Source organism: Hylobates moloch, unplaced genomic scaffold (assembly GCF_009828535.3).
Source record: "Hylobates moloch isolate HMO894 unplaced genomic scaffold, HMol_V3 SCAFFOLD_8, whole genome shotgun sequence".
Taxonomy (NCBI): domain Eukaryota; kingdom Metazoa; phylum Chordata; class Mammalia; order Primates; family Hylobatidae; genus Hylobates; species Hylobates moloch.
The window spans coordinates 38,673,384-38,698,158 of NW_026652283.1; the positions used below are offsets into that span (position 1 = coordinate 38,673,384).

The 24,775-nt window shown below is 52.5% G+C and overlaps 1 protein-coding gene across 3 annotated transcripts in view; it reads right to left on the minus strand.

Annotated features, from left to right (window-relative positions):
• Positions 1 to 24,775, minus strand: part of GRIK3 (glutamate ionotropic receptor kainate type subunit 3) — a 237,258-nt gene that overhangs the window by 54,458 nt on the left and 158,025 nt on the right. For all 3 annotated transcript variants that reach the window (XR_009214451.1, XM_032160273.2, XM_058442289.1), the window contains exons 4-9: positions 22,527 to 22,708; positions 20,081 to 20,134; positions 10,210 to 10,383; positions 9,469 to 9,612; positions 4,283 to 4,390; positions 986 to 1,099 (exon numbers count right to left, since the gene is read on the minus strand). Coding sequence is in view for 2 of the 3 variants with exons in the window: in XM_032160273.2 (XP_032016164.1) it covers positions 986 to 1,099; positions 4,283 to 4,390; positions 9,469 to 9,612; positions 10,210 to 10,383; positions 20,081 to 20,134; positions 22,527 to 22,708 (776 nt within the window). In the remaining variant the exon portion in view is untranslated. The remainder of the gene's footprint in view (positions 1 to 985; positions 1,100 to 4,282; positions 4,391 to 9,468; positions 9,613 to 10,209; positions 10,384 to 20,080; positions 20,135 to 22,526; positions 22,709 to 24,775) is intronic.

Here is a 24,775-nt window from a genome sequence, read left to right on the forward strand (position 1 = left end):
AGGGTGACCAGCCTGTCCTGGGTTCTGCTCCAAGGCAGCCTCACTATATCCAAAACGGGTTGAACTCCCTTTTGTGTGGAGGAATGACCCTAGCATATGGTCCTTAGAAATATATTTGCTTTATTATCAGTCGGAGCTGACTAGAGCTAGCATTGTTCTCAAAGGGTCTTCAGTCATAATTCACCAGGCTGTGACTGGGCTGCCTCTCCCCAAGGTGGCCTGGCTTGAGCCCCCAAAAGCAGGGCTGTGTCCCTGAGGGGATCTGTCCTGAGTCTCTGGACACCTCTGAGGCCTTCCAGGAGGGACAGGCACAGGTGGAGCGGGCACAGCACTGGCAGCACAAGCAGGCCAGCAGCCCGGGCCTGTCTTCCTGCCCACGCGTGAGCTCAAAGGTGCACACAGCCCATGGGAGGCCCCCAGAGTTGCTTCTTGGTTTGAAATGGGTCAGGAGAAGGTGGTGCTATTCAGTTGGGGAATAGAGAGAAGATGGGGTGTGATTCCAGGCAGGGGGTGTGGCAGTGGCTGACGGCTCTCAGAAGGGCCACTATAGAATGCGGCATGTGTACAGGCTCCCAGAATCTGCTGGGCTCTCGAGGCGTGGCCACAGCACCCACCACAGCTGGGGTGACTTGTGGGAAAGGCTTTTGCCTGGGAACTGGGGTGGGAGAGGCGGATCCTCACTCAGGTTGCAATGGGCAGTCAAACCCCCTTAATTCCACCATCCAGCATGGTTCCTACTCAGACATCAAGGACTTGGGGAGTGAGTGGGAGTGAGACGCAAAAACACAGCCGCTTCCGCCCGTGGCAGTGAGCAGCGCTGCTGCACTCCAGCTGCTCGCTGACAGCTTCCTGCTGACTCTAAATGTCTCCACCTACCTGCAGCCTCCATCTTCTGGGTGCAGGGGATAGAGGGGACTCTCCAGCCCAAACGGCCACCCCACCCCTAGGTCAGACAGTCCTTCCTGCAGGGGCTGCAGGCTCTTACCAGCACTGTGGTGACAATGAGTGATCTGTTTGTCAGAGAGTCGGTGACATTAGGGCCTCGGCCTTTGGCAACCTCCGTGATGTTGAGCCCGTCGGCAGGACTCCACACCCCAACCTGGATGGACAGACAGACAGAAAACAGGGTGCCGAGTCCTTGGTCTACCCATCTTCCTCCATATCGACAAGACCTTCATCTCATTCCCATTCATCATGAGCCTCATTGTCATGGTCATCATCATCATCACCACTGCCATTGTGTTTCCAGTTATAACTGTTCTGGACAACATCCCTGCAGCTCTCCCTCCTCTCCTGATGAGGGTCCCAAGGTGTCGAATCCCTGAATTCTGCCGCCTCCCTTGCTGGCAAGCCCATCACAGCTGAAGGGGAAAATGCAGAGAGAGAGACAGCAAATGCGAAGGCAGCCCCAGGGGTCTCAGGGCTGAGCAGATGCCAGTCAGGGGCTGGAGGGAATCAGGGGTCTATGGTCAGTGCCAGGTCTTGCCCCGGGACACAGTCTTTGTGGCTGTTTTGGGGTGGCAGCACAAGGAGGGGATGGACCTCACTGGGAAATGCTGCTGGGTTTGAAGGCAGTTTACTTTGTGGTTTTACATTTAAAACTGGCAGACACACAGACTGAGGTGGAATAATCTCTCTCCCTACAGCGTCCTTGTGGATATTGGGCCTGAGGCTAGAGGTAGAGAAGGAAAGGTCAAGTTTAGAAATCATCCTGGGCCTCTTGAAGATCCTTTTTGACCTAACTCTGGCCAGCTCTGCCTGGTCTCAGCTCCTCTCACTCAAGGAAGGCTTCTGCATGCCCACTCTGTCCTTGGCCCAGTTGCGGGGGGTACTCAGGACACTTAATCAATTAAACAGAGAGGCTGAATGCAAACATCCCATTAACAGAGCTGTGCAGAGCAGATAGCAGAGAGACATGTAATTATGCTCGGGTAATTCTGCCTTAATCCTCCCAAAGCCACCGGGTGGAGATGGCCGGATCAGCTATGACCCGGCTTAGCAAACAGAAGTGATAATATGAGAGGCAGAGTGGCTGTGTTTGGAAGCTCAGCATCCTCTCAGGGCGGGATCCCTGCCTACGTAGACCACCCAGGGCCTCGAGGAGAGGAAAGCGGCAGACAGCATCGAAGAGGCTCTTCTCTTAAGTGGGCTGAGCTCAGAGCCAAGCTCAGTTTGAGCGTGCCTAGCAGAGCACCTGGGTGCAGGAGGTGCTTGGCAAACATCTGTTCAGAGGCCACATGAAGAGCACAAACCCTCACTTGAGCTCCAACTGCATGCCCTGTTAGATACCAGGTGCTATGGAGATGTGAGGCCAGTTAGGACTGAGGAGGACCCAGCCTGTGGAGGCTCTGTGCTCACAATCCAGGTGGCTGTGACCCGGTGCCTCTGGTGAGTGCCTCTGGCAGGCTAACCTCTGCCCAGGGAGAATAGAGTTTTTCTTGAGTATTAGCTATGGCCAATTTGAACCAGCTGCCTGGAAGGCTGTTTGGAGAAGGATGTTGCAGGTGGGCTCAGATGGAAAGAGTACTCAGATGATGGATTATTGATGCCTTTTATGGCACGGGGCGGGAAGTAGTGGCATATGTGCCACCTAATTGCCCTCCCTAGAATTTTAGGTTATCCCTAGAGATGGGTAGCTGAGAGAGCAAAAGTGGGACAGCTACTTGAGTGAATACTGCATTCACTCCAGCACTGCCAGAGGAGGAAGGGTGCTCTCCATCACTGCAGGAGCTTAAATAGAAGCTGGAAGATCGCTTGATGAGAACTCAGAGTTTGTCTACGTAGGGTTAAGCAAACCGGCCCCTATGATCTTAGGAGGGGAGGCCACAGCCCCTGTTACTAAGGGACTGATGCTACATATGGTGTGAAATAATTACAGAGTAATAGGGAGGCTTCCCCAGCCACCTCCTCTGCTGCACAGCGGCTCCCATGAGTAGGTGGGAAAGTCGGGAGAGACTGGAATAACTGTGGCCACAGGTACAAGGAGGACAGCGTTGAGCTAAGCAGAGCCAGCCTTTGCCTGAGGGACAGAGGTCATATCCTGCAACCAGGGCAATTGTGTGGGCAATGGCCTGGAGGTCCAGGAGGGAGGGAGCATGATGGGGCCATGGGGTATGTTTCTGGGAAATGTGGAAACAAGGCCCAGAGAGGCCAGTTGGTGCATTTCTTGGAGAGCTGAAGTTTACTGACTTGGCACTAGGGAGCCATGGGCAGTTTCAGAGCAGGGCAGAGCTGTGCTTGGGGAAGCCTCATCTGTGTGTACACTCTGGATGGCTGGAGAGCTCAAGAACCAGGGCGGCAGGTTAAAATAATCCACATAAAAAGCTTGAACCAGGGCACTGCCAGGGTGGAGAGGACAGAAATCAGAGTCTTGAGGCCCAGAGGCATCCGAAGTGGCCCCTCCACTCTGCTGGCTTCTGCTCACTCCATTTCATACACAGCAACTTGCAGGGTTGGGGAGGTGCCCTTATGGCTCCCAGGGACCCACTTGCTGGGGACAGAGTGTGGCTGAGCCCCCAGAATCCAGGTCCCAGGGGATGCTGTGAATTGAGGGCTCATATTAAATCTCCCTTCTTGGCCCAGCAGCCTGACATTGACAGAATATGCTGAAGGTTCCCAGGGACTGGGGTTGGCCTCATTAAAACATCTCTATGTTAGCCAGATGGGAGGCCCCAGCCCCAGGCAGGCCCACTTTCCTGGTCCAAACTCTCTGGAATCACAGAGGCCTTAGAAGCCCAGAGCGAAGGAGCTCAGAATCCAAGTGCTTCAACCTCTTTCCAAGGGTAAGAATCACCTTCAGTCTCCCAGACAAGCAACTGCTCTATCTTTGCTTAAATGTCGCCAGTGACAGTGAGCTCACTACTCACAGGGGAGACACTCTCTGGTTAGAAAGGTTTTATGTTTTTTGTATTCTTAAATTTTTATCCAAGAACATGTCTGTCGTTCTGCTCCATGACAGCCCTGCAGGGACTCAGAGACAGTCCATCCACCCCACGGGCCTTTGTTATGCTTCCCAGGTTAGGCATCCCCAGTGTCACAGAGTGACAGTGTGGGAGTCTGCCGCAGCCAGGCCACTGGCTTCTGTACCCTCCAGTCCAACCAGGCCTCCTTGTTCTCTGATGGGCCCCCAAGAGCTACGGGCTACACTGGACCAAGTCAATCCCTGAGGGGCAGCTGGACTGTGTCTTGCCCCTTGCCTCTGGGCCTCTGACTGAGGTCTGCCCTAGGAGATTTAAGAAGCCCCTGCTCCTCCGCCTGCCCTCCCCCTCCTGAGACCACGAACCTTCTCCAGGCCATCCTCTTTCAGGCTGATGATGTCCAGATCAAAATCCGTCCGCAAGCCACTAGTTTTGTTGAAAACAATTCGTCCAGTTAATCCTTCCCATTGAGCCTGCGGAGGGGAGAGGGCAGAGCGGCAATTCCTCGGGCTCATAAATCATCATTCGGTACAACTGTACAATGCTTCATTTTAATTACTCCTTGCACTGATACTGTTCCCCCAAGACCATGATTCATTAATAATCACCTCCATCATTGCTCGGGCTGCGGTGCGAGCCAGCGATTTCCATAAATTCTATTATGCTCTTTAGCCAGCTTTACATTTGCACCTTCTCGTGTACAACATCGATCTTGGATGCGCTTAAATGAGCCCCCGCCCCGAAGTCATGGGAAGGGGGAGCCCATGTCAGATCCTGGGAGACGGGCAGGGAGGCAGGTGGGCAGAAGTGGGGCAGGTGAGGCCTGCCAAGAAGCAGAAAAGCCAAAGGGCCAAGCTGGCCTTGGCTGTAGAAGCAGACGTTCGGCGTAGCCCTCTGAAAGGCAGGGGAGGCCGAAATCACCCCCCCACCTCCCAGCTCCAGCCCCATGTGTTGTGGTTAAGAACTCCGGGGTCTGAATGCTGGGTCCAACCACAATTAGCAATTAGCAACCACAATTGCCAAGGGTTGAGGGGTGAAGTGTGACCTTGGGTATTTCATTTTACCCCTCTGCCCCAGTTTCCTCATCTGTAGAATGGAACTAATCATTGTATCCATCTTACCAAATGCTATAAGGGTGAAATGAGACAAGTCATATAAAATACTGAGAATGGTCCCTGGCACAAGATGAACCCTGAATAAATGGTAGCTTTTTTGTTATTTTTGTAGTGTCATTAGCATCATTAACACAGAGAGAGGCAGGCAGAGGTTGGGGCAGACCTAAAGTGGGAAAATCTCCACCTTCTACATCAGGGGCTGGCATACTATGGCTAATGGGTCAACCTGGCCCCTGGCTACTTCTGTAAATGGTTTATTAGCTCACAGCCATGCCCCTGTGTTTATATATTACTTGTGTGCTGCAACTTCTGGACCTGTTTCCCTCCTCCAAGAACTTAGGATGGCAGCTGGTGCACAGTTAAATACCTGAGCTTTCTGTGGCAGGGGCAAGAACAAGGCCCACACATCCTGGAGTCCTTGGGAACAAATGTGCACTTGGGAGCAAGAGGAGGGGAGAAAATCTGGGAGCTCACACAGCCAGATTGGGCCAGAGAGAGGGTAGGGCAGGGAGGGTATCCGGAGAAGAGGCACGGGGCAATGGAAGGTCTGAGTAGTGGGAGCCTGGCTCCCAGTCCTTGCTTTGCTGCATTGGGTTCCTAACCACTCCGAGCCATGCTCCCTTGCAGATTCTGAATTGGGCTCCACAGCCTCTCCCTGCGGAATGCCCCCAGCACCCATGCATACACTCACAGTTCAACCCACAAGGTCATGGGTCCACAGTTCCCTGGAGTTTTATTGACAAATCCCAGATGAAAACCCTTAGACATCTCCAAGCACACGGGCAGCTCCAAGGTACTTTTACAGGTAAATGGGTAGGTGGGTAAATGCGCATGCAAACTCAGGCAGTGGGGCCGTGCTGTGGAGGAGAGGGAGGCTATAAAACCAAAGTGGCTAGAAAGTGGGCTCTGCACAAACAAAGCAACCACTCTGAGCTTCAGGAAGAGAGAAATTACCTACTTCACAGGAATAAAAAGGCATATAGAGTGCTGAGCACAGTGCCTGCATACACAATCACAGGGGTGTGACAGAGGTTATTATTTCTCCTTCGTGGCTTCCATCTGTGCAGCTCCCTTAGATTAGGGCTGGCCCTTGGCTGGGAAGGGAGGACCAGTCACTTGGACCCTGGCCCAAGGTTCCAGTAGAAAGCTGGTCACAGAGGGCTATTATCATTCCCCACATGAGCGCATTCAGTCCTCACTGTGACCCTGCCAGGTGGTCATCAGCATTGCCCCCATTTTACAGATGTGGACACTGAGGCTCAAAGAGGGACTGAATGATGCAGGTCTCAAGTATTGGGTGGGACAAGACAGATTCACTGCAGTAGCAGCGCTGAAAGGCCTGGGGTGGAGGCACCTAAGGTGGAGTCAGAAAAGCTTACGTGGTGCCTAGGGAGCTGGGGACTGAGGGGTCGGGAACAGATCAAAAGATGCATCAGAGAAGGTAAAAGCCGCTGTTTATGACTTCACAGGGAAGCTCAGCTTCCCTCAGGCTGGCTCCCCAGTCCCTCCGCCTTCTCTCCTCTGTGGGCCTCGTGCCCTCAGGCTATCTCTTGGCCCCCAGGGGAAATCACAGCAGGTGCCTTCAAACCTGCACTGTGAGGGAAGCCTTCCTGCCTGTCAGCTACAGAGGCATGAAATGCCAGCAGGTGCACGGCCTGTCTGTGGGCGGGTGGGCAGGGCAGGCCAGGGAGTGCAGGCAGCTCCTCCCCGTGACATTTCCTGCGCTGCCCGCAGCCCCCTCTAGCCACCGCTCAGGACTTGCTAAATGAAAGATGCTTCACACGCTCTGAACTCCGGCCTGGTATTTTCCAGCTCCTCTCAGAAATGCCAAGTCTTTAAAATGATTTACTGTCATGCAATCAGATGGGGAGACGGGCAAGTTGGAAATGGTCTGACGGAGGGCTGTGCTGGGCTAGAGCAGGCATCTGAGCTTTGGCTGTGGCCAGCTGTGGGGCCACAGGCACCACGGGGCTACACTGGGCCTTGGCCATGTCCATGGACCTAAAATGGAGATAGGATAAATGTTTCCGAAAGGGTTCTGTAAGGGAGTGTGAGCAGTGAGGGTCACTCATGGGGCCTGGGAAGGAGAATGGAGCTCCTCTTTCTATGGTGGGCAGTGGTGAATCTGCTCCCCTCAGGGACTCATGGCTGAGCCTCAACATTTCCAAGGGTCGAGGGGTGAAGTGTAAACAGGGTGGGTGTCCTTGAAACAATGTGGCCTGGAGACCTGATAGAACCCCATTAGCAAACAGGAAGGCACAGTGATAACAGTAGCGGTAGTGGAAGTAACAGTGATGGCCGCCAACCTGTTCAGCACCTGCTACGAGCCAGGCGCTGTCCTTTGTGCGACACATGTGCCAAAACTCGCCAATCCTCAGAACAACCCGATGATCAGGTGCTATTGTTATCTCCACTGGACAGAGGAGGACACTGAGGCACAGAAAGCTTCAGTAGCTTGTCCGAGGTCATGCAGTTAAAAAGTGGTGAAGCTTCCAAGTCACTTTTATCTGGCTCCTAAGGCTCCCAAATTTCCCAATTGAGCCAGAGGAGCAATAGGACCGAGGTGTGGCCTGGGCCACCGACACCCTCACCGTGGCCTCACACAGTGGCTGCTCAGCAGGAGGCCTGCGAAGAAGGGGGTGCAGGGGGCCGAAAGTCAGGTCTCAGAGTTCCCTGGGAGCAAGCTGACGATCGCCCAGCCAGGGCTCAGGGCATCGGACAGTGGGATGTGCTGTGCAGTTCTGAGGGATGGGAAGCTGGATGAGAAGGGATCACCAGGCCCTCCTCTACCAAAACATCCAGGACTGGAGTCCCTTCTAGGGGTGAAGGAACCACAGTTCTTTCACTGAACTTGAAGTAACTACCAGAACTTGAAGTTCTTTCGCTGAACTTGAAGTAACTACAAGTTACGAGATGTCCCGTAACTTGTCTGAAGCCACACAGCTGGGAAGAGGTAGAGACGAGATCCAAAGGCACATGTGTGGTGCCCTAAAGCCTGTATCTTATCCACATCTATTGTTCCACTGTGTGAAAGGAGCTGTACTTGGCCTCATCTGGAAGCAGCAATGGTGAACTTGGGACGTCAGGGGAAGCTGCCCTCCCACGACCCCCATCCAAGGTGGGGAGTTTCTCTGTTGTTTGCTTTCGTACAGCTGCCTTTATTTACATATGGGATTCTCTCCTTTAGTGCTGTGACCGGATGCCTCCCTCTCTAGGAGCTGTGTGTGCACAGGTGAGTCTGTTTTAGCTCTGTTGGGCCCCCAGGGCATAGCTAGGAGCCTGGAATCCAGCTGCCAGTCACAAAGTGGGATTGAATAAATGAGTGCGCTCCTAAGAAGGCAGCCGGCTTCATTTCCGGCCCGCTGTGATTGTTACAGAGAGCTCATCTGTCCTTTCTATCCGGAGTCCTTCTACAGGGCTTCCCCCACTGCCCTTGGTGCTGCCTTGGACATGGTCACTCCCTCTGGCCCAGGATAACTGCCGAGATCTCATACTCCCGAACTTTCTTTGTCTATCATCTGCTGGGATTTGACCCTGGCCAGGTCCTGGGTTAGGTGCTTTGCACATAGTTTTTCACTGTCTTCCCATCACCACCTTGAGGCAGGCATTCACTATACCATACTGAAGATCAAAGAGTTAATCAGCTCACCCAAAGTCACATAGCTAGTTGTAACAGAGCCAGGATGCAAGTTCAGGCCTTTATTTTCCCCATCCATAAAATGGGGACAATAAGCCCTGCCATCCAAAGCTTACAAGGACAGTGGCAGATGGAGAAGCCTTTGAAATAAAAGTGGGCACTGTGTGTTCCATGGTCTTGGCAGTGGGACAGCTTCCGTATTCTCTGGTTTCTCTAGAATCAGCTCCACTGATGGGGTTTTCCACGGGAGAGCTGGTGCCAGGAGAGGTGGGTCCCACTGCGGGTGCTGGCTGGGAAGCTGGTCAGTGGGCCCATGGTGTGAAGATGAGTTTGTGGGGCCAATTATTACGTATTGACCCTCCTCCTGCACTAAGCACTTTCCAAGCAATGTCTAACTTCGTCTCACATGCCCATGAGGTAGCTTATACTTCATATACCCATTTCACAGATGAGGTGACTGAGGCTCAGCAAGGCTCTCCAGCTCGCCCAAGGTCATACAGCGAGGAAGCAAACACCCTCATCCGTTGTACTTTCAAGCCCACGCTGCATCTTGCTGGCAATGCTGACCAGCTGCTGAGCACTTACCACGTGCCCAAGACGTATGCTCCTCAATCATGCCATGAGCTTGGTCCTATGGAGCCCATTTTCACACAGGAAACTGAGGCTCAGAGACATGAGGCAACTTGCCCGAGGTCGCATGGATGAGAATCAATCCTTCCTGACTCCCAGACCACTCTGCTGTTCTGCAGGGCCCACAGCCCCGGAGAGACAACCCTGGTGGGGACTGCGGGGCACTCACCTCCTTGATGAAGTTCATGAAGCGGCCGCCAAAGCGCCAGGCCTTGTGCCGATGGCACTGCAGGGAGTTCACGGTCATCTGCGGCGCCCGCTGGTAGCACACGGACACGATGTGGACGGCGTCGTACAGTAAGGCTGCATCAGTCTGCAGAGAAGGGCCTGCCTGAGAGCGGCTCCCGAGGCCCTCCAGTCCTCAGCCCACCCTGCCCTGTCTCCCTTCTCCTCCCCTGCCACAGGTACATGATGTCCTGGTGAGCGAACAGGCCCGGAGGCCCTGGAGGTGACTCTGTCTACGCCTCTGAGGAGTGGCCAGGCTTGGCTGACTCTGCTGCTCTACAAACATCCTGAGCACCGCCCTCTGCAGCTCAGACCTTCGCCTGCCCACCCACCCCACCCCAGCCCTGCCACCTAGGCCCTGACCACACCTTCTTCTTTCTCCCTCCTCGGCCTTCACGCCTGTGTGTCACAGCCTGAGGTCCTCTGTGACCAGCATCTCTGGGTCTTATTCCTGTTCTTTGTGACCTTTTGCTTACACGTCTGGATCCCCATCAAATGGGTCCCTTGGGGAGGGACTGTCTGTTTCACGTCTGTGTCCCCGGTCCCTAGCCTGGGGTCTGGCTGACACACGGAAGGTCTCAAGAAGAGAAGTGGTGGAGGGAAGAAAGAAACAAGAGGAAGGAGAGAAGAAAAGAAGGGAGGCAAGTGGGAAGCCCCTGGAACTCGCGCCACCCAGCCGCCTTACCATCATCACTCCGTCCAGCAGGCCAGACTCGGCCCGGGGAGCTGCCTGCAGCCGCTCCATGGACCACTTCTCCACAATGGCCGAGACGTGTGGGTTGTCCACATTGAGAATCCGGAATCCTGTCAGGTTCACGCCTGAGTAGCGGTAGGGCTCCAGGTCTAAAGCGTAGAGATCCTGGATAGAGACAGGTTTGTGTAAACCAAGGCATTCTCGCTGCTGAGAACTCCAGCCCCACCTCCTACCTGCTCCCTAATCAGGGCCTGAGGTCACAGCTCCCTGCAAAGCCCTGCAGAGGGGGTGCGGGATATCGGGGTAGTCACAAGAGCACCATAGGACCACTGCACCTGGAGTCTGACTCAGAACTTGGGTAACTGATCCTCCATGCTAACCAGGGGATCTCAGCCTGTTTCTTCATCCACAAATGGGGTTCAATCCCCTTTCTAGGACCCAGTGAAATAGTTCACATAAAATCCCCGGCCTCACACGCAGAGGAAGCTTAATGATGCTGCTTCCTTTCAAAAGGGGAGACCTGCTAGTTCTGGGCATCTTGTTGCACAGAGGGAGGCTGAAGGGAGCATTTTATCCCCTAGAAGAGGATATTTAAAAATAGTCTTTTCTGCCTAGGACTCAAAAAGTATGGCCCTCTTCTCTCCCCCTTTTCCCCCGATCCCAGCCAGGACCTCCTCATCCCTTGCCTCCTAGGAGCAGCTGAGCAGCGGTCAGCCTGTCTGTCGTGGGCCAGGCAGGCCCCTGCCAAGGGTCCAGGAGAACAGGGTCTCAGTGCAGGCGAGGCTGGCCGTAGCCCCACCCTGCAGCTCTGGCTCTGGGGGCAGGGTGGGCTGGTGAAGGAAGGAGGCAGAGAGGGGAAGGGGGTGGAGGGAGAAGCCAGGTGTCCCTAAGCTAGGAGAGATGGCGGCAGAGGAGGTGGCAGGTGGGAGTGAGGAACAAAGCTGAGCTCTGTCCTGTTGAAAACCACCCCAAACCTGGAAATCAGGCAGAAGGGTAGTGGTGTGTTTTTCCAACATGACAACGAAACACGGTTTACCAGGCCCCCTAGGATTACTTCATTCTTCTGGAGAATGCATCTGGGTTTGACTTCATTGTCAGCTACTTGTTAAAAGCTCAGGCTCTGGGTTAATTTGCAGAATTTTGTCAAATAGAGGAGATACTCCCCAAGGTTGTGGTTTTATTGCCTTACAGGACATTAATCCATTTTCTAGCCAACCTAGAAGTCTTAGTCTATGCTCCCCGCAACCCGACCTGAAATACCTATAAATACCCAATTCCTCAAATGCTCCTTGAGTCAGCTTTTCCATCCTACTGGTTCCCTCGTTAGTGAGTTGAATCCGTCTCTGACGCATGTTCCTTCTGTATTTGCATAAGACTCACGGTTTTGATTTTTTGAAATATACACTTGCACAGTCTAGATTGGCCCTATCCCACTAGTGGGGAAACTGAGTCTTGAGGTCACTGTCTGAGCTCCTCCTCATCTACTGTCTATACTCTCCCACACTCTCCCCTCACTGAGCTGCCCTCCTTCTGGCCCCCAGCCTGTCTTCTCCCCCGGGCCCCCCACTTAGTCACTCCATCTGGTGCTGGGAGGGAGAGGCTGGGGACACACTTGGGCTGTGCTTGACTATCTGTGATTGCCACCATCATGGGGAGCATCCAGCCCCATCACAGCCGCAGCTTTGGTGAAATCAACAATGACTCATAGAAGGATGATGAGTGATGAAGCCTAGAGACCTTTCACGCTGGACTGGCTTCCTCTGGTCTCTGAGATGTCTCTAATGGGCGCTAAACTTATCCTGTTCCTCCTGCACCCCCAAAGTGGCCTCCTTCTGGAATGAGCTGTGTTGGTTTCCTCTTCAATGATTTGGGGAGTAGGGAAGGGGTTTGGGGCAGACTTAAGCCCAGGCAAGAAAGTCTGGTCCCAAGTTTGCCCAAATAAATACGGCCTTGATTCCAGGTCAGGGTCTGGGACGGGGAAGGGCGTGGGTGACAGAGGAGGGAGGGGCTTCAGCAGATGGGGGCTTCCCTCTGAGATGGCCAGAGGGTGTCTCTGTGGGCCCAGTGTCAGTAGGGAGTGGGGAGTGGCAGAGCTCAGCCCTGCCGCCCTGCAAATGGACTCCATGGCTTCATCTTCACAGCCCCCTGTGAAGGAGGCATTGCATAGCACTCTATTCTATTTTTATAGATGAGAAAAGAGAGTTGGAGAGGTGAGATGACTTACCTAAGGTCACACAGCTCATGCAAGTCAGAGTTGAATTTGTACCCAGGTCTATTTCAATGGTGTGCTGCCACTGGCTCACACTGGCTAGGGACAGCTGAATGTTAGCATTTCGTCCCAACTCTGCCTTCAGTGACATTACATGGCTAGCTTGGTATTGGCCATGGTAGGAGTATTTGTACCATGGAAATTTGCAAGCATTACAAATCAGGATTTCTGTGTTTTGTCTTTTTTTCTGCCTTTCAGAGAGCTGGTTGTTAAACATTGACTGATGAATCATTGATTGTCTTACTCCAAACCCTCTATGTTCTATGTCCCCGCTGGTGTCCAGGACAAGACGTGCATCAGAGCTGTCTTTGGGGATTTTATTTTTGTAGAGTATGAACCACACCTAGATACTCTGATGCATAGTCTGTGGTGGAGCCTGGGGAGTCTGTGTTTTGAGAAGCCACTAATGTGAGCGATTACTCGTGACTGAGAAACACACACAGATGGGTCTGGGTTTAGATCAGGATGCCTCTCGAATCAGACAAGGGCAGCAAAGAGGGAAGAGAATAAACATCCCAGAAGAGGTCTCCCTCCCTCGGCTCCTCCAGGGCGGCTCCCTGAGGCGGCCAGACATGGGCCAGACCACCTGGGCTCGAGTTTCACCCTCTCTCCTCATCTCAGTTGCCTCACCTGCAAAATGGGGTTGATAACGCCACCTACCATACAGAGTTGTCAGGGAACAGAAGTGAGTTTGTAGATGTCCTTAGAACACGTCTGGGACATATCAAACATCATGTATGTGTCTGACACATGTTTATGTTCTGCCTCGTCCGGCAGCAGGTTGTGGCAGCTACTGGGTACAGCCCCCAGGGCAGACACAGGTTGGGGTCTTCCTACCTTACTCGTCTTGGCAATATCAGAACAATCACAGTCAGCTCACATTTACTGAGCACCTACAAATCTCAGAATGGCAGGCATTGTTACAGTACCTTACTTGTATTAACTCATTGATTCACATGGGCACACTACTAGGATGGTGTTATTATCACCCCATTTTAGAGGAGAGAACTGAACCACACAGATATTAGGCCTTTTGCTCAAGGTTCCGTAACTGGGGAGTGACAGAGTCAACACCAGGCTACCCAGCTCCAGAGCCCTCCCTCTCTGCTATGATGACGCATCTCCTCCTACCCAGAGGTTCTGACCGCCCGGCCCCCAACTCGTGCCCACTGCCAGGGCAGTCACCCTCCAGGCAGGGACTAGAGGGATCTTTCTAAAGCATAAATCCAAGCCGGTCATTTCCACACTTCAAATACTTCCATGACTCCTTGTAGTCTTTTCAGAATACAGTACAAATTCCTTAGTACAGTTTTCCAAAGCTCTCCACCCCTCCAGCCTCACTTTCCTTCCTACCCTGTCTCATTTTTTGTCCCAGGATGCAAGTTCAGGCCTTAATTTTCCCAGTCTCGCTGGCCCCTGTCCCCTTTGTCCTGCTTCTCATCCCTCTGTCCAGCACCTTTGTATGCCTTCTATTTCCAGGCAAGAATGCCTGTCTTCTTGACCTCTCTTGGGTGAGCTATTCTCCAAGAATCAGCTCAAGCGTCACCTCTTCCAGGAAGCCCCTCCTGATTGCTCCTGTACACATGCACAACAGAGCGGGCCAGAGGCAATTCTGCTCTTATCCTGAGACTTATGGGCTTTCATGCCACTGGTAACAAGTGCTTCTGTCTGGGTCTGTCTCCCCTATGAGCTATGGGCTGAATATTCCTGTTACCCAAAGTGAAAAGAAGGGTCAGCCAGCTGAGTGGCTCCTGGGGCACTTAAACATCACTGAGAAGAGCCTGGAAGGTAGTGACAAGTGTTTCACATCCTCCTCTCAGGGGCAGCTTCAAGGAAGGGCAGATGAAGATACTAGGTTGGTGCAAAAGTCATTGTGGTTTTTGTTATTATTTTAATGGCACCAACCCAATACCCTCCCCATGATATAAGTGTTATTGCCGGGAAGTGGCATTAATTGTGATTGTTTATCTATTAACTTATTATAATTCTTTTTTCACCTCCAGGCTTTTACCCACACGTGACACGGGGTTATCTACAGACTGGAAGTTTAGGAGAGGGTTGTAAACTGCCTGGGGTGGAGGATGAGATCTTCCCCAAACTGTCTTTCAACCAGGAGGGTCTGGGGAGCTGGAAGGATTTCGTTTTGGACAGTGGTGTTATGCAAGCTTGGGGCCAGGGCTGACCTGCTGCGGCCATGGAAGAGAAGCTGAGCTCTGCCTACAGGGGGCGCCCTCCTCAGCTTTCCTTGCACGGCATTCAGCCTCTTCAATTCAGTGTTGACCTGATATCTAAGGCTTGAAAGATGCCAAAGATTTAGACTGCCCAGGGCCTCCATGACTCGATTTACCTTCATCTAGGTAACCAGAGGCCAACCTGACTCAGTGTGAAGGGCAGCATCTCTGGCCTTGGTGGGGGCTTGGGTGCTGGTGGAACCAGCCCTTCTGGTCTCCAGAGGCAGCATTTGGTCGGTTGAGACTGACACGGAGGCTGTAGCTGATCACAGCCCGGGAGGGGGCAGGTTGGGGTGGCAGTGATTGGGATGACCTTCCTCCCTGTCACCCCTGAGCCTGGGCTTAGCTGCAAAGTGTTGTAGGGCCTGTGGCACAGAGTGCCCCTATCCCCGTGACACGAGGACAATGACAATGGGGAGCTGGTGAAGAGGCTCTTTTGTCCAGCTCCAATTTTTTTTTTTTTTTTGTTCAGACTGCCCAGGGCCAAGACCCCAAGCGCTGTACACTGTGAACTGTGTGCAACCTTGCTGCTTGGCAAAAAGTTGTGTTCTTGATGCCAAATGTTGACACACTGAATTCAGTATCGACGAGGGACCTTTTAGAAACATTCAGCATAGCATAATAGACTAATTCATTAGCACCCCATGGGTCTGAATGGGTAGGAGCTGAAGCTTGGAAAACATCGCCTTAAGGAATGACAGATGAAAATATCTTCCCCATGATATAACTGTTATTGCCGGGAAGTGGCATTAATTGTGATTGCTTATCTATTAATTTATTATAATTCTTTTTTCACCTCCAGGCTTTTACCTACACATGACATGTACCAGGGGCTCAGCTGGGGCTGATTAATGCGAGGTTATCTGGGAATGGCTCAAAGCTGGTTGGAACAGATAATGGCAGCTGGGGTAATTAAAATGTCTTCTGCGTGGAAGAAGCAAATTTGGAGAATTTTTTTTAGAGGCAAAGAGTTGGTGATGTGGATTTCCTAAAGGGAAGGAGACAAATGCCAGATGCCACTGTCCTCCCAAATAAGCCACAACTGACCAATGGGCACAAAGAGGGAGGATCACAAGGTAGAGGCCTCAGCAACAGGGCTGGAAGAGGATCCTGAAGACCGGAAGCAGGATATGACTGAGGGAGAGGACCAGGGGGACACAGCTGGTGCTCTGACCGATGGGGTTCTGCTGGGAGATACTCTGGTAGACCCCACCCCATACTCCACTGCAGAACTGTGGGTATTGCAAGGGCTGTGCCTCCCTGGAAGGGTCCATTCTTCCCGACCCTCAGATTGTGTGGGGAGGAAGGACAGTCAGCTGGAGCAGCCAAGGACAGGACCAGGAGTCAGGAGCCAAGGCCCCTTGTCACTGATCTGCTATGAAACTTCTGGAAGTGCCTGATGCCAGGTTTCCCCACCAGTCAGTGGGGAGTGCAAACTGCCCTGTTGCTCGCCTCAAATGTGTAAAGAGGAAAAGCAGAGGGCTTTCTTTTTTAAAGTGACAGGGTCTGGCTCTGTCCCCTAGGCTGGAGTGCAGCGCACAATCATAGCTCACGGTAGCCTCTAACTCCTGGGCTCAGGCAATCCTTCTGCCTCAGTTTGCCTTTCAAGTAGCTGGGACTACAGGCCTGCCCAACTATGCCTGGCTAATATTTTTATTTTTGTAGAGATAGGGTCTCACTATGTTGCCTAGGCTGGTCTTGTACTGGCCCCAAGCAATCCCCTTGCCTTGGCCTCCCAAAGAGTTGGGATTACTGGTGTGAGCCACAATGTCCAGCCTTAAAATCAGAGGGATTTGGAACTGGTGAAGCATGGGAGCTGCTGGGATTTCAGGAGGCTCCATTTCCCCATTGACCTCAATTACCACACCTGAACCAACATGGTCAGGCATTGTGTGGAATCTGAGCCAGCCAGAAGCGGCCAGGGAACACTTGGTGTGGAGCTTCATCATGATAGGTTTCAGCAGAGGGCTTTGGAGCTGGACAGCTCCCTGCTGCGAAAAAATCCTCGCTCTGCTCCTTTCTTGCAGAGTGACTTTGAGCCTCAGTTTCCATGTTTCTATAAAACTGGGAAAGTCTATCTCCCTTGGAAAGTTGTTCTGAATTTTGGATGGGATGGGGTATGTTGAGAACACAGAAAACAAAAGCAAGAGTTATTTAGTTTATTTAACACTTACACAGTAGTAAGTGCCAAGCATTGTTCTAAGCATTTTATGACGTCAATGCACTCAGCATAACAATCCTGTGAGGTAATAATATTACTGTCACCATTGTATAGATGAGAAAATGAGGCACAGAGAGGTTAAGTAACTTGCCCAAGGGAGTGGAAGAGTCTCAATTCTAACTCAGACCAACTGGGATCAGAGTGGTTTTAACTGACTGCTGCTACGATGATGTGTTGACAATTTCACGGATTACTTTCCACATTGCATTGCAGTCATCCATCCATTCATCCATCCAGCCGTCCGTCCGTCCATCCGTCCATCCATCCAGACATTAACGAGCACCTACCATGTGCCAGCTTCTATTTGGGTGCTGGGGACAGAGAGGTTAACTGGGCACAGTCCTTGTTTCTTATATACATGAAGGAAGCCATCAGCTTGTGAGCTTTGTTTTGAATCCATCTATGTACACCCTTCCCACCCAAGTGCCTAGTGCAGTGCCCAAGACCTTGGAGAGCATTTGTATATGGCTGCTGGATAAATGAATCAATGAATGATTAAGAAAATGAAGAAAACTGGACACTGGCCGGGGCTAGCCTCTGTTCCCTAGAGACTTTAGCACACCACAGCTGTCCTGGGTACATCATATCCCAGTTGACCATCCATTCCTCCTCTGCCTCTTCTCACCATCTCTTTCTCTGATTATCACCCACTTTCCCAGGTCCAATTGTGGACTGGCTGAGCATCAGTCAATGTTTCTCAGTGGGGCACCACAGGCATCTGAGGCTGGACGACTCATCTCCAGAATCTTGCCCATCATAGAATGTCTAGCATCCCTGATCCCCACTCACTAGTTTCCAGTCTCAGTGACACAAAAATGACTAGCTCCCACATAGCTAAGTGCTCCCAGGGTGGGGGTTATGTCACCAGCAAGATTGCAGAAAGCACCCTTGGGACAGATGACTACTTCTTGGCCAGTCAGCTGAGGTCTGCCCATGGGAAGAGAGAAAGAATGCTCTCTAAGGTCCTGGGCAGTGAGCTAGGCACTTGGGCGGGAGGGGTGTAGAGAGATGGATCCAACACAGAATATAAGATAGAGCTACCATGCAGAAAGCCTTGGGACATTGGGAGGTTCCAGTAGAACTGGGTGTGGTCAGAGCAGGAAGAAAATCTACCTATCTCCTTCACCCACCCTGAGTACTGCCCTCGCCACCCACTCTGTCCGCACAGGGCTTGTGATTAAACCCCCTCTGGGCCTTGCTCCAAGTCCCGGCTATAAATATCCTGTTAAAAGCATCTCTGCCTGGCTCAAGCCTCATTCCAAGGCCAGAGGGGGTGGGTCCTTGAGTTGGTAAAATGGCAGGGCCTGAAGCTTTGGCCCCTCAGCACTGCAGCCTGGCTGACCTTCCAGGACAAGACTCTGGGGAAGGCACCACCCCAGTGACCCCAGTACCCTCCACATTAATGCCATTGGCCACTGGGGTCAAGATCGAAGGTCTTAGAGAGAGGATCCTAGTGTCCCCGGGTCCAGGAGTTGTTCTCAGCACCCTAAGATCTCAGGATGGGATGGGGAGGGCTGCCATGAGTGGGGAGAAAGTTGTGGACCCCTGGAATGTGCCCCCCCCCCACCTTCCCAGTCTTGCTCCTCTGCCCTGCTCCCAGCTCTGGACAGAGGTAGAGTTGCAGGGGTCTGGTAACCTCATGCTAAGCCTCCATTGACTTTCCAGGAGACAGCATGGCAGGAAGAAGCCAGCTTAGGTGGGCGGAAATCCAGAAGGGATTCAGGGGAGCTGGCTTCACCCTGCCTGATCTCATTTGCCAGCTTCCAGGATCTCTTTCTCCCAGCATGGCTCCTGGCAGGTCCCCAGGTCTGAGCCCTGGATCAGGAGAATCACAGGGTGGCCCCTGAGCTCTGCTGTGGGCACAGGGTGCGGAAGGAGGGACTGTAGGGAGGATAAGTGCTTAATAACCAGCTCTCTGGGGGAGGTGGCTCTTATTTGTAGCATTTGCTCAGTTCCATTGTGTAAGCGCTCCCATCACAGTGATTTCAAGCTACCAACATGACATGGACTTAGGAGGAGATAATGCAATTGGCTCTCGCCCGCTCGATCAAGCCAGCTCCTGCATACCATGAAGAGCTAACTTGCCTCTTGGCCTTTGCTTATGCTGTTCCTTCTGCATACAATGTCCTTCCTCTTTCTCCCTTGGTGAACTCCTATGGATCTTTCGAGGCCTAGTTTAAGTATCTGCTTTTCTGTAAGACTGCCTCAAACTTCCCACCTTCCACCAGACCCTCAGAACCTAGGGGGTCCTAGGTGCTGGGTAGGGAGAGCTAGCTGGGTGCTGGATAAATGAATGAATATGGTTAGAGGCCTACAGGGCTGCAGTGGCTGGGCGGACACATACTGCAGGAGGCTTTTTGAAAAGCGACAGGATGGTCAGCGAGGCTGTCACTCGCCCCAGACCTGGGATGGGTGGAATAGTTTGCCCAGGGCCCCAGCAGGGTCCGAAGGTATCTATCTGCAAGGCAGTGAGGCTCAGGGTGGGTGCCCTTTTGGCACAGGAATCTCTTTATTCTGCTGAACTCAGGCCACAGCTAATTATCCTAATGGGTTTAAATGGCCCTAAATGTTCTCAGAGTTTGGACAGGACCCATCTGGAGCCTGTAGGTGGGCCAGGCTAGCTGACAGTGAGTGGGCAGACTTCAGTATGAATGTGGATGGAATCCAAAGCGACAATTCCCGTGAGGCCCGAGATATGCATGGGGAAGTGTGGGCTAGGAACCGAGGGCCATGAAAATCGTAATAGTGAAAACTTCCAGAGCTCCTCACGTACCAGGCACTGCATGTTACCTTATTAACTCATTTGGTGCTCACAGTAATCCCAGGAGGCAGAAGCCCATTTTGCAGAGGAAGAAACTGAGGCAGGCAGGTCAAGTGACTTAGCCAAGGAGCCACCAGTGGTAAGCAGAGGAGCTGGTGTTCACACTGGCTCCAGAATTCACATCCTTAATTATAACGTGATGCTGCCTCTCAAAAGTGGGCAGGTCACAAAGACATATTTGTGCCCTTACCTGGGGCCACCCCTACAGCCTGAGGAAGCGGCAGCAGTTGTCTTCAGTGGGCTGGCCCTGGCTAAGCCACAGTGACCTTGATGCGAGGAGTCCCACCCCTTTCCCGTGCCAGGACCCAGAGGTACATTACCAGAGTGGTGAAGATGAAGTGGTAGTACTCAGTCATCATGCCCATGGCCATGGCCTGCGGAAAAGCAGAGTGTTAGCGATCAGCAGGGAACGCGCGAGCAGCCCTCCCCGCATCCCCACCCAGGGCTGAGAATGGGACTGCCGGTGGGTTGGGGAAGGCTGGCTGCTTGGAGTAAGGTGTCCTCTGAGACCACCTCTGAACAGTGACAATGACTGCCTGGCAGACAGCAGTGGATTTCACACTGGAGTGTGCTGTAAAGTCACCTGGGACAGATTAAAATGCAGATTTTTGGGTCACATTCTTCAAAGATTCCAAATTCTGCAGGGCCCGTGGGGTCTAGCTGCCTCTTTTGAGTAAGCATCTCCCGGCCTGCCACACTAAGAGAAAGGCCGATGGCGTCAGTCTGAGGCTGCCTTCTCAAGTGCCCTGCACTCCACTCAGCTGAGCTCCCTGTCCTGGATCCAGAGGCAGTACGTTTCCCCCCAACCCTGCTAACCCCCTGGCCCAGCCAGGCCTGACCTGGGAGGTCTGTCTTCAGCCTCCCCAAGAAGGGCTGAGACATTCCTGCTCCCCTAGTCCTGGCTGACCACAAAGCAGGCCACATGGCCACTGTGGAATTCTTACTGTCAGCCATCATGAAGTCTACATTATCTATAGTTTATGTATTTTATTAGAAGCCTATAATCTATCATACTAATGACTATAATGCATTTTCTACAGAGTTCCTCAGAATGCTGGGTCCACAGAGGGCTCTGGGGGAAAATGTCACCGGTTCAAGTACACTTTGCAAATGCTGCCCATTCCCTCCCACCTCTGAAGAGTCACAGCCCACCTCAGCACTTTAAAGGCTCAGAGAAGTCCTGCAAGAAGCCGATTGGCTTAACTTCGTTTAAATCTGGCTTTGGCTGAGCTCAGAATCTTCATTTCTAATTCCAGAAGTTTTAAAATCAGATAGACCTGGGAGTCCATTCTGGCTTCCTGCCTGGATGACCTTGGGTCCATTACTTTCCTCTTGAGCCTCAGTTTCCTTACCTATAAATTGGGCACGAGAATTGTCCCTGTTTCCCAGTGTGGTGATAAATGAGGAGCTACATGGACCCGGCAGAGAGCAACTGCTCAGTAAACCAAAGCCATGATTGCCACCATTCTTCTGTTACACATGCTGTCGGGGTGGTGAGGGTGGGGGTGGGGGGAGGAGAGGCACTGGGCACAGCTGATCGGGAGGCTGAGGGTTATGGGCTTTCTGGGCCGTGTGTGTTTCCACGACAGCAGCTTTAAAGATGCCCAGCGCCAGGTGTCAACTGCCTGCTGGGTGTCAGAAGAAACTCCTGATGCTTTCCTCCTTGCACTGAAGCCTCCATAATGGTATGAGATGGGGGTTATGAACCCCATCTACAGAGGAGGGCAATGACTCCTGGGCCTCTTGCTCCAGGGCACACAACGTGAAAGGGCAGAAGCAGAACTCAAACCCTCAAATGAGCCTTTTAAGTGTGGTGTAAAGGAGCTTCCTTTGTGAGGAGCCAGGGATAGAGGCTGCCATTCAGGCCTGGCACCCCCGATGGGGCCCAACTGGAGGATGGGACTTGAGGCCCTCAAGGCCTCCAGAACACTCCGGCTCAGCATGTCTCCTCCTGCACCCCTTAAATCACCTGGACCCTGAGGGGTCATGTATCAAAGCCCCACAGAATGCCTCCTCCAGTCACCAGAAATGCTTTCTGGGATGACATAATTGCCTTTTACACAAAGTGCCAGCTCAAATCAGTGTTTTTGGTTTCAGCTGTGGCACCCTTGGAGGGGGTGGTAGGCGATTTCACTGTTTATTTTCTTAGGTGACTGGTGGAGCTTGGCTTTCATCCCCAGCAGGCCATGCTGAGCTGTGTTTGGGAACGAAGGCCCATCCAGGACTGAGAGCCATTCTCCTCCCCCTCTGTCGCTGCAGAGCTGAGCAGATGGTACGAGAGCCTCGATAAACCTCCCAGTAATAGGAGAGTAACACCAAGTGCCGTGGGCTACGGGGAATTAGTCACTGGAAGAGGCGGTGAGGCATTCTGGGGGCTGTTCCTGAGAATCTGAGGCCTCTCCGCTTCCTGGAGTGCTCTGCTCCTGTGTGGCTGTGGGCACCTCCCGGCAGCCTCTGCCTCCAACCAGCACAGAGGTGGGATGGAAACTCGTGTCAACTCAGCCCTCTCCCTGTGTCAGGCCGGGCTGGGTGGATCATCCATCCTCACGCCAACTCACGGAGTAAAGACTGCAGTGTCCGTTTTGCTACTGGTGAAGATGAGGCTCAGAGAGGCAAAGTGACCACCCAAGGTCACACAGCAGGAAAGTGGCAGAGCTAGGAGTCAAACTTAGATCTGGCAGCATCACACCCGCATTTGGGAAGGGGATGTGGGAGAAGTGGCCAGCAGACCCCAATCATCCCTCCCGGTGGCCAGCACTCACGCACCTGCCTGAGGATCTGGGCTGCCATAGTGTGGCTGCAGTCGAAGATAATGCGGAATTCCCGGCCTCGCTTCATCTCCTTGAGCAAGGGGCGCGAGTCGTCAGAGTCGATGGGGAGCTGACGGATCTTCAGGCGGATGTTGTATCTCGATGGGGCCATGATGAGCTCCTGCAGCCGGATGAGCCCTGAGGGGCCATGGAGCACAAAAGACACACGTGTACCACATGTATCCACAGCTCCAGGCATCCGCTTGGACTTGTGTGCACACACATGCCCATGGCCACAGGTCTGCAGACACACACGGACAGATACGTGGCCCACAGAGACTTGTGCATGTGCATGGACAACACTGGAGAGCAGGTGTGTGTGCACATACAAACACATGGCTACACGCACGTGCATGTTGATATGGGCAGGAATACACTTGGGCTTATCAACACGTGTGTATATGTAGATTAAGGCCTGTGCACACAGTGGTGCATGTACACACATATGTAGATTCAAAAGTAGGCACAGATAGCAAATTCCCACTGACTACACCCATCTGCTTCTCTCTAACCCAGAATGGGTGTAAAGGCTTCAGGGCCTAAATCAGAGTTCACCCTTCTTCTTCTGCACCCACACCAACATTGTGAGACATGGGACACGATTTCCCTCAACATCTCCAGCAAGCTGCTTCCAGGATATGGGCACAAAAGGCAGCTCCAGCCTCAGTGGTACTAACCTGTACCAACCACTGGGCTGGGTAAGGCCAGGAGGTATTTGTGTCTCCCCCTCGTCCCCACTAAGGGCAGGCTGCCTTGGTAAACCTTATCCACTTTCTCAGGTTTAGTGCAACCACCTCCTCCATTGAAGCCTTCCTCTTTTGCTCTGTCCAGAAAAGATCACCCTCTCCTCTAACTCAGCGGCCCCCTCCCTCAGCAATGGCCTCCTCTGGCCCCACCTCATTCCCCTCATCCTGCCACCAGCACGTTGATATCCGGGGCTGGGTTCCCACCACCCCCAGCACAGGGCCTGGCACTCAGATGGTACTCAACAAAAGTTTCCATAATTGGACTGACTTACTGTTTTTTTTTCCTCCCACACTGAAAAATCTATCCTCTACCTTGGTTGGCATTTTTATAAAACCACTTAATCTGGGGACTTCCAGGGAAAACTGAATGTCACTTCTTGGAGACAAATGGCTTACTTAGGTCTAATTAAGTTAGTTTCTGTCCCTATTTCAAGGTCCATTTTTGCTGACTTCTTTCTGCATAGCCTGGGAGCAAGCCTGCTTGCTACTCTCTATATACTTCCCGCCCCTTCCTCTCCTCCAAAGAAGAAGCTGAGCCAGCACATGGCCAGATCCCAAGAGGGCCATCCCCTCCTGTCTGCGTGGTCCCTAGTCATCCCCAGGACTCAGTGTCTGGTCCTGGCCGCACAGTTCACACAGCATGTCCCACCCCTGCCCCTCACCACTAATGGCACTTCGATTTTCCTTTGGGGAAAAACTCCTCCCCCATTCTTAGTTTCTGTCACTCAGGAGGGGTCCATCGCCAGCTCTAGGGGCAAAGCATGTGGCCCCAGCCTGGGAATAGGTATTGACTCAGAGATAGGTACAATACCATCGACTCCCAGAAACTGTGTTAGAACAACTGGCACAAAAAGAGGGTGAGAAACACTCCCTTTTTCACTCAACTTCAAATAGGGAGGTTGTAAGTCCGGGGTCCCCACGTAGACCTTGAGAAGGATTCCACCAGGACAGGTGTCAGAGAGAACAAGTAACAAAGAAGTCCTAATGATCTTCACTTCAGCCTCTGGATCAAACGGTGCCTGAAGCTAAAATTAGCTCCAAACTTTCCAGTAAAGGAAACCAAATTGCTGCCCCCCAACTTTTTTTGCTTAAGCCAGTTTGCACTGGATTAAAGTTTGCAATCAACTGTTACTCTATCTGGAAAGAGCCCCCCTGACCCCACTCAGATAGCCCTCTCCAAAAGCCTTCCGGCAGCGAGTCCCACTTTCCAAAACAATCTCTGGTACACACCCCTGAGTCTGTTCAGCGATTATTCCCATTCCTGAGGGCTGGACATCAGGAAAGCAATCTGATTGGTGTCCATCATCTCACTTTGCTTCGGGGACAGAAATATATGCCTGTAGCCTAAGCCTCCTAAAGAGCTTCCACACAAGCTTTGCCACGACTGGGCTTCAGGAACCCCTAGCCCACTGAAGACTCAAACCCATGTGCTGGAGTTGGGAGACGGCTATGTAGTCTC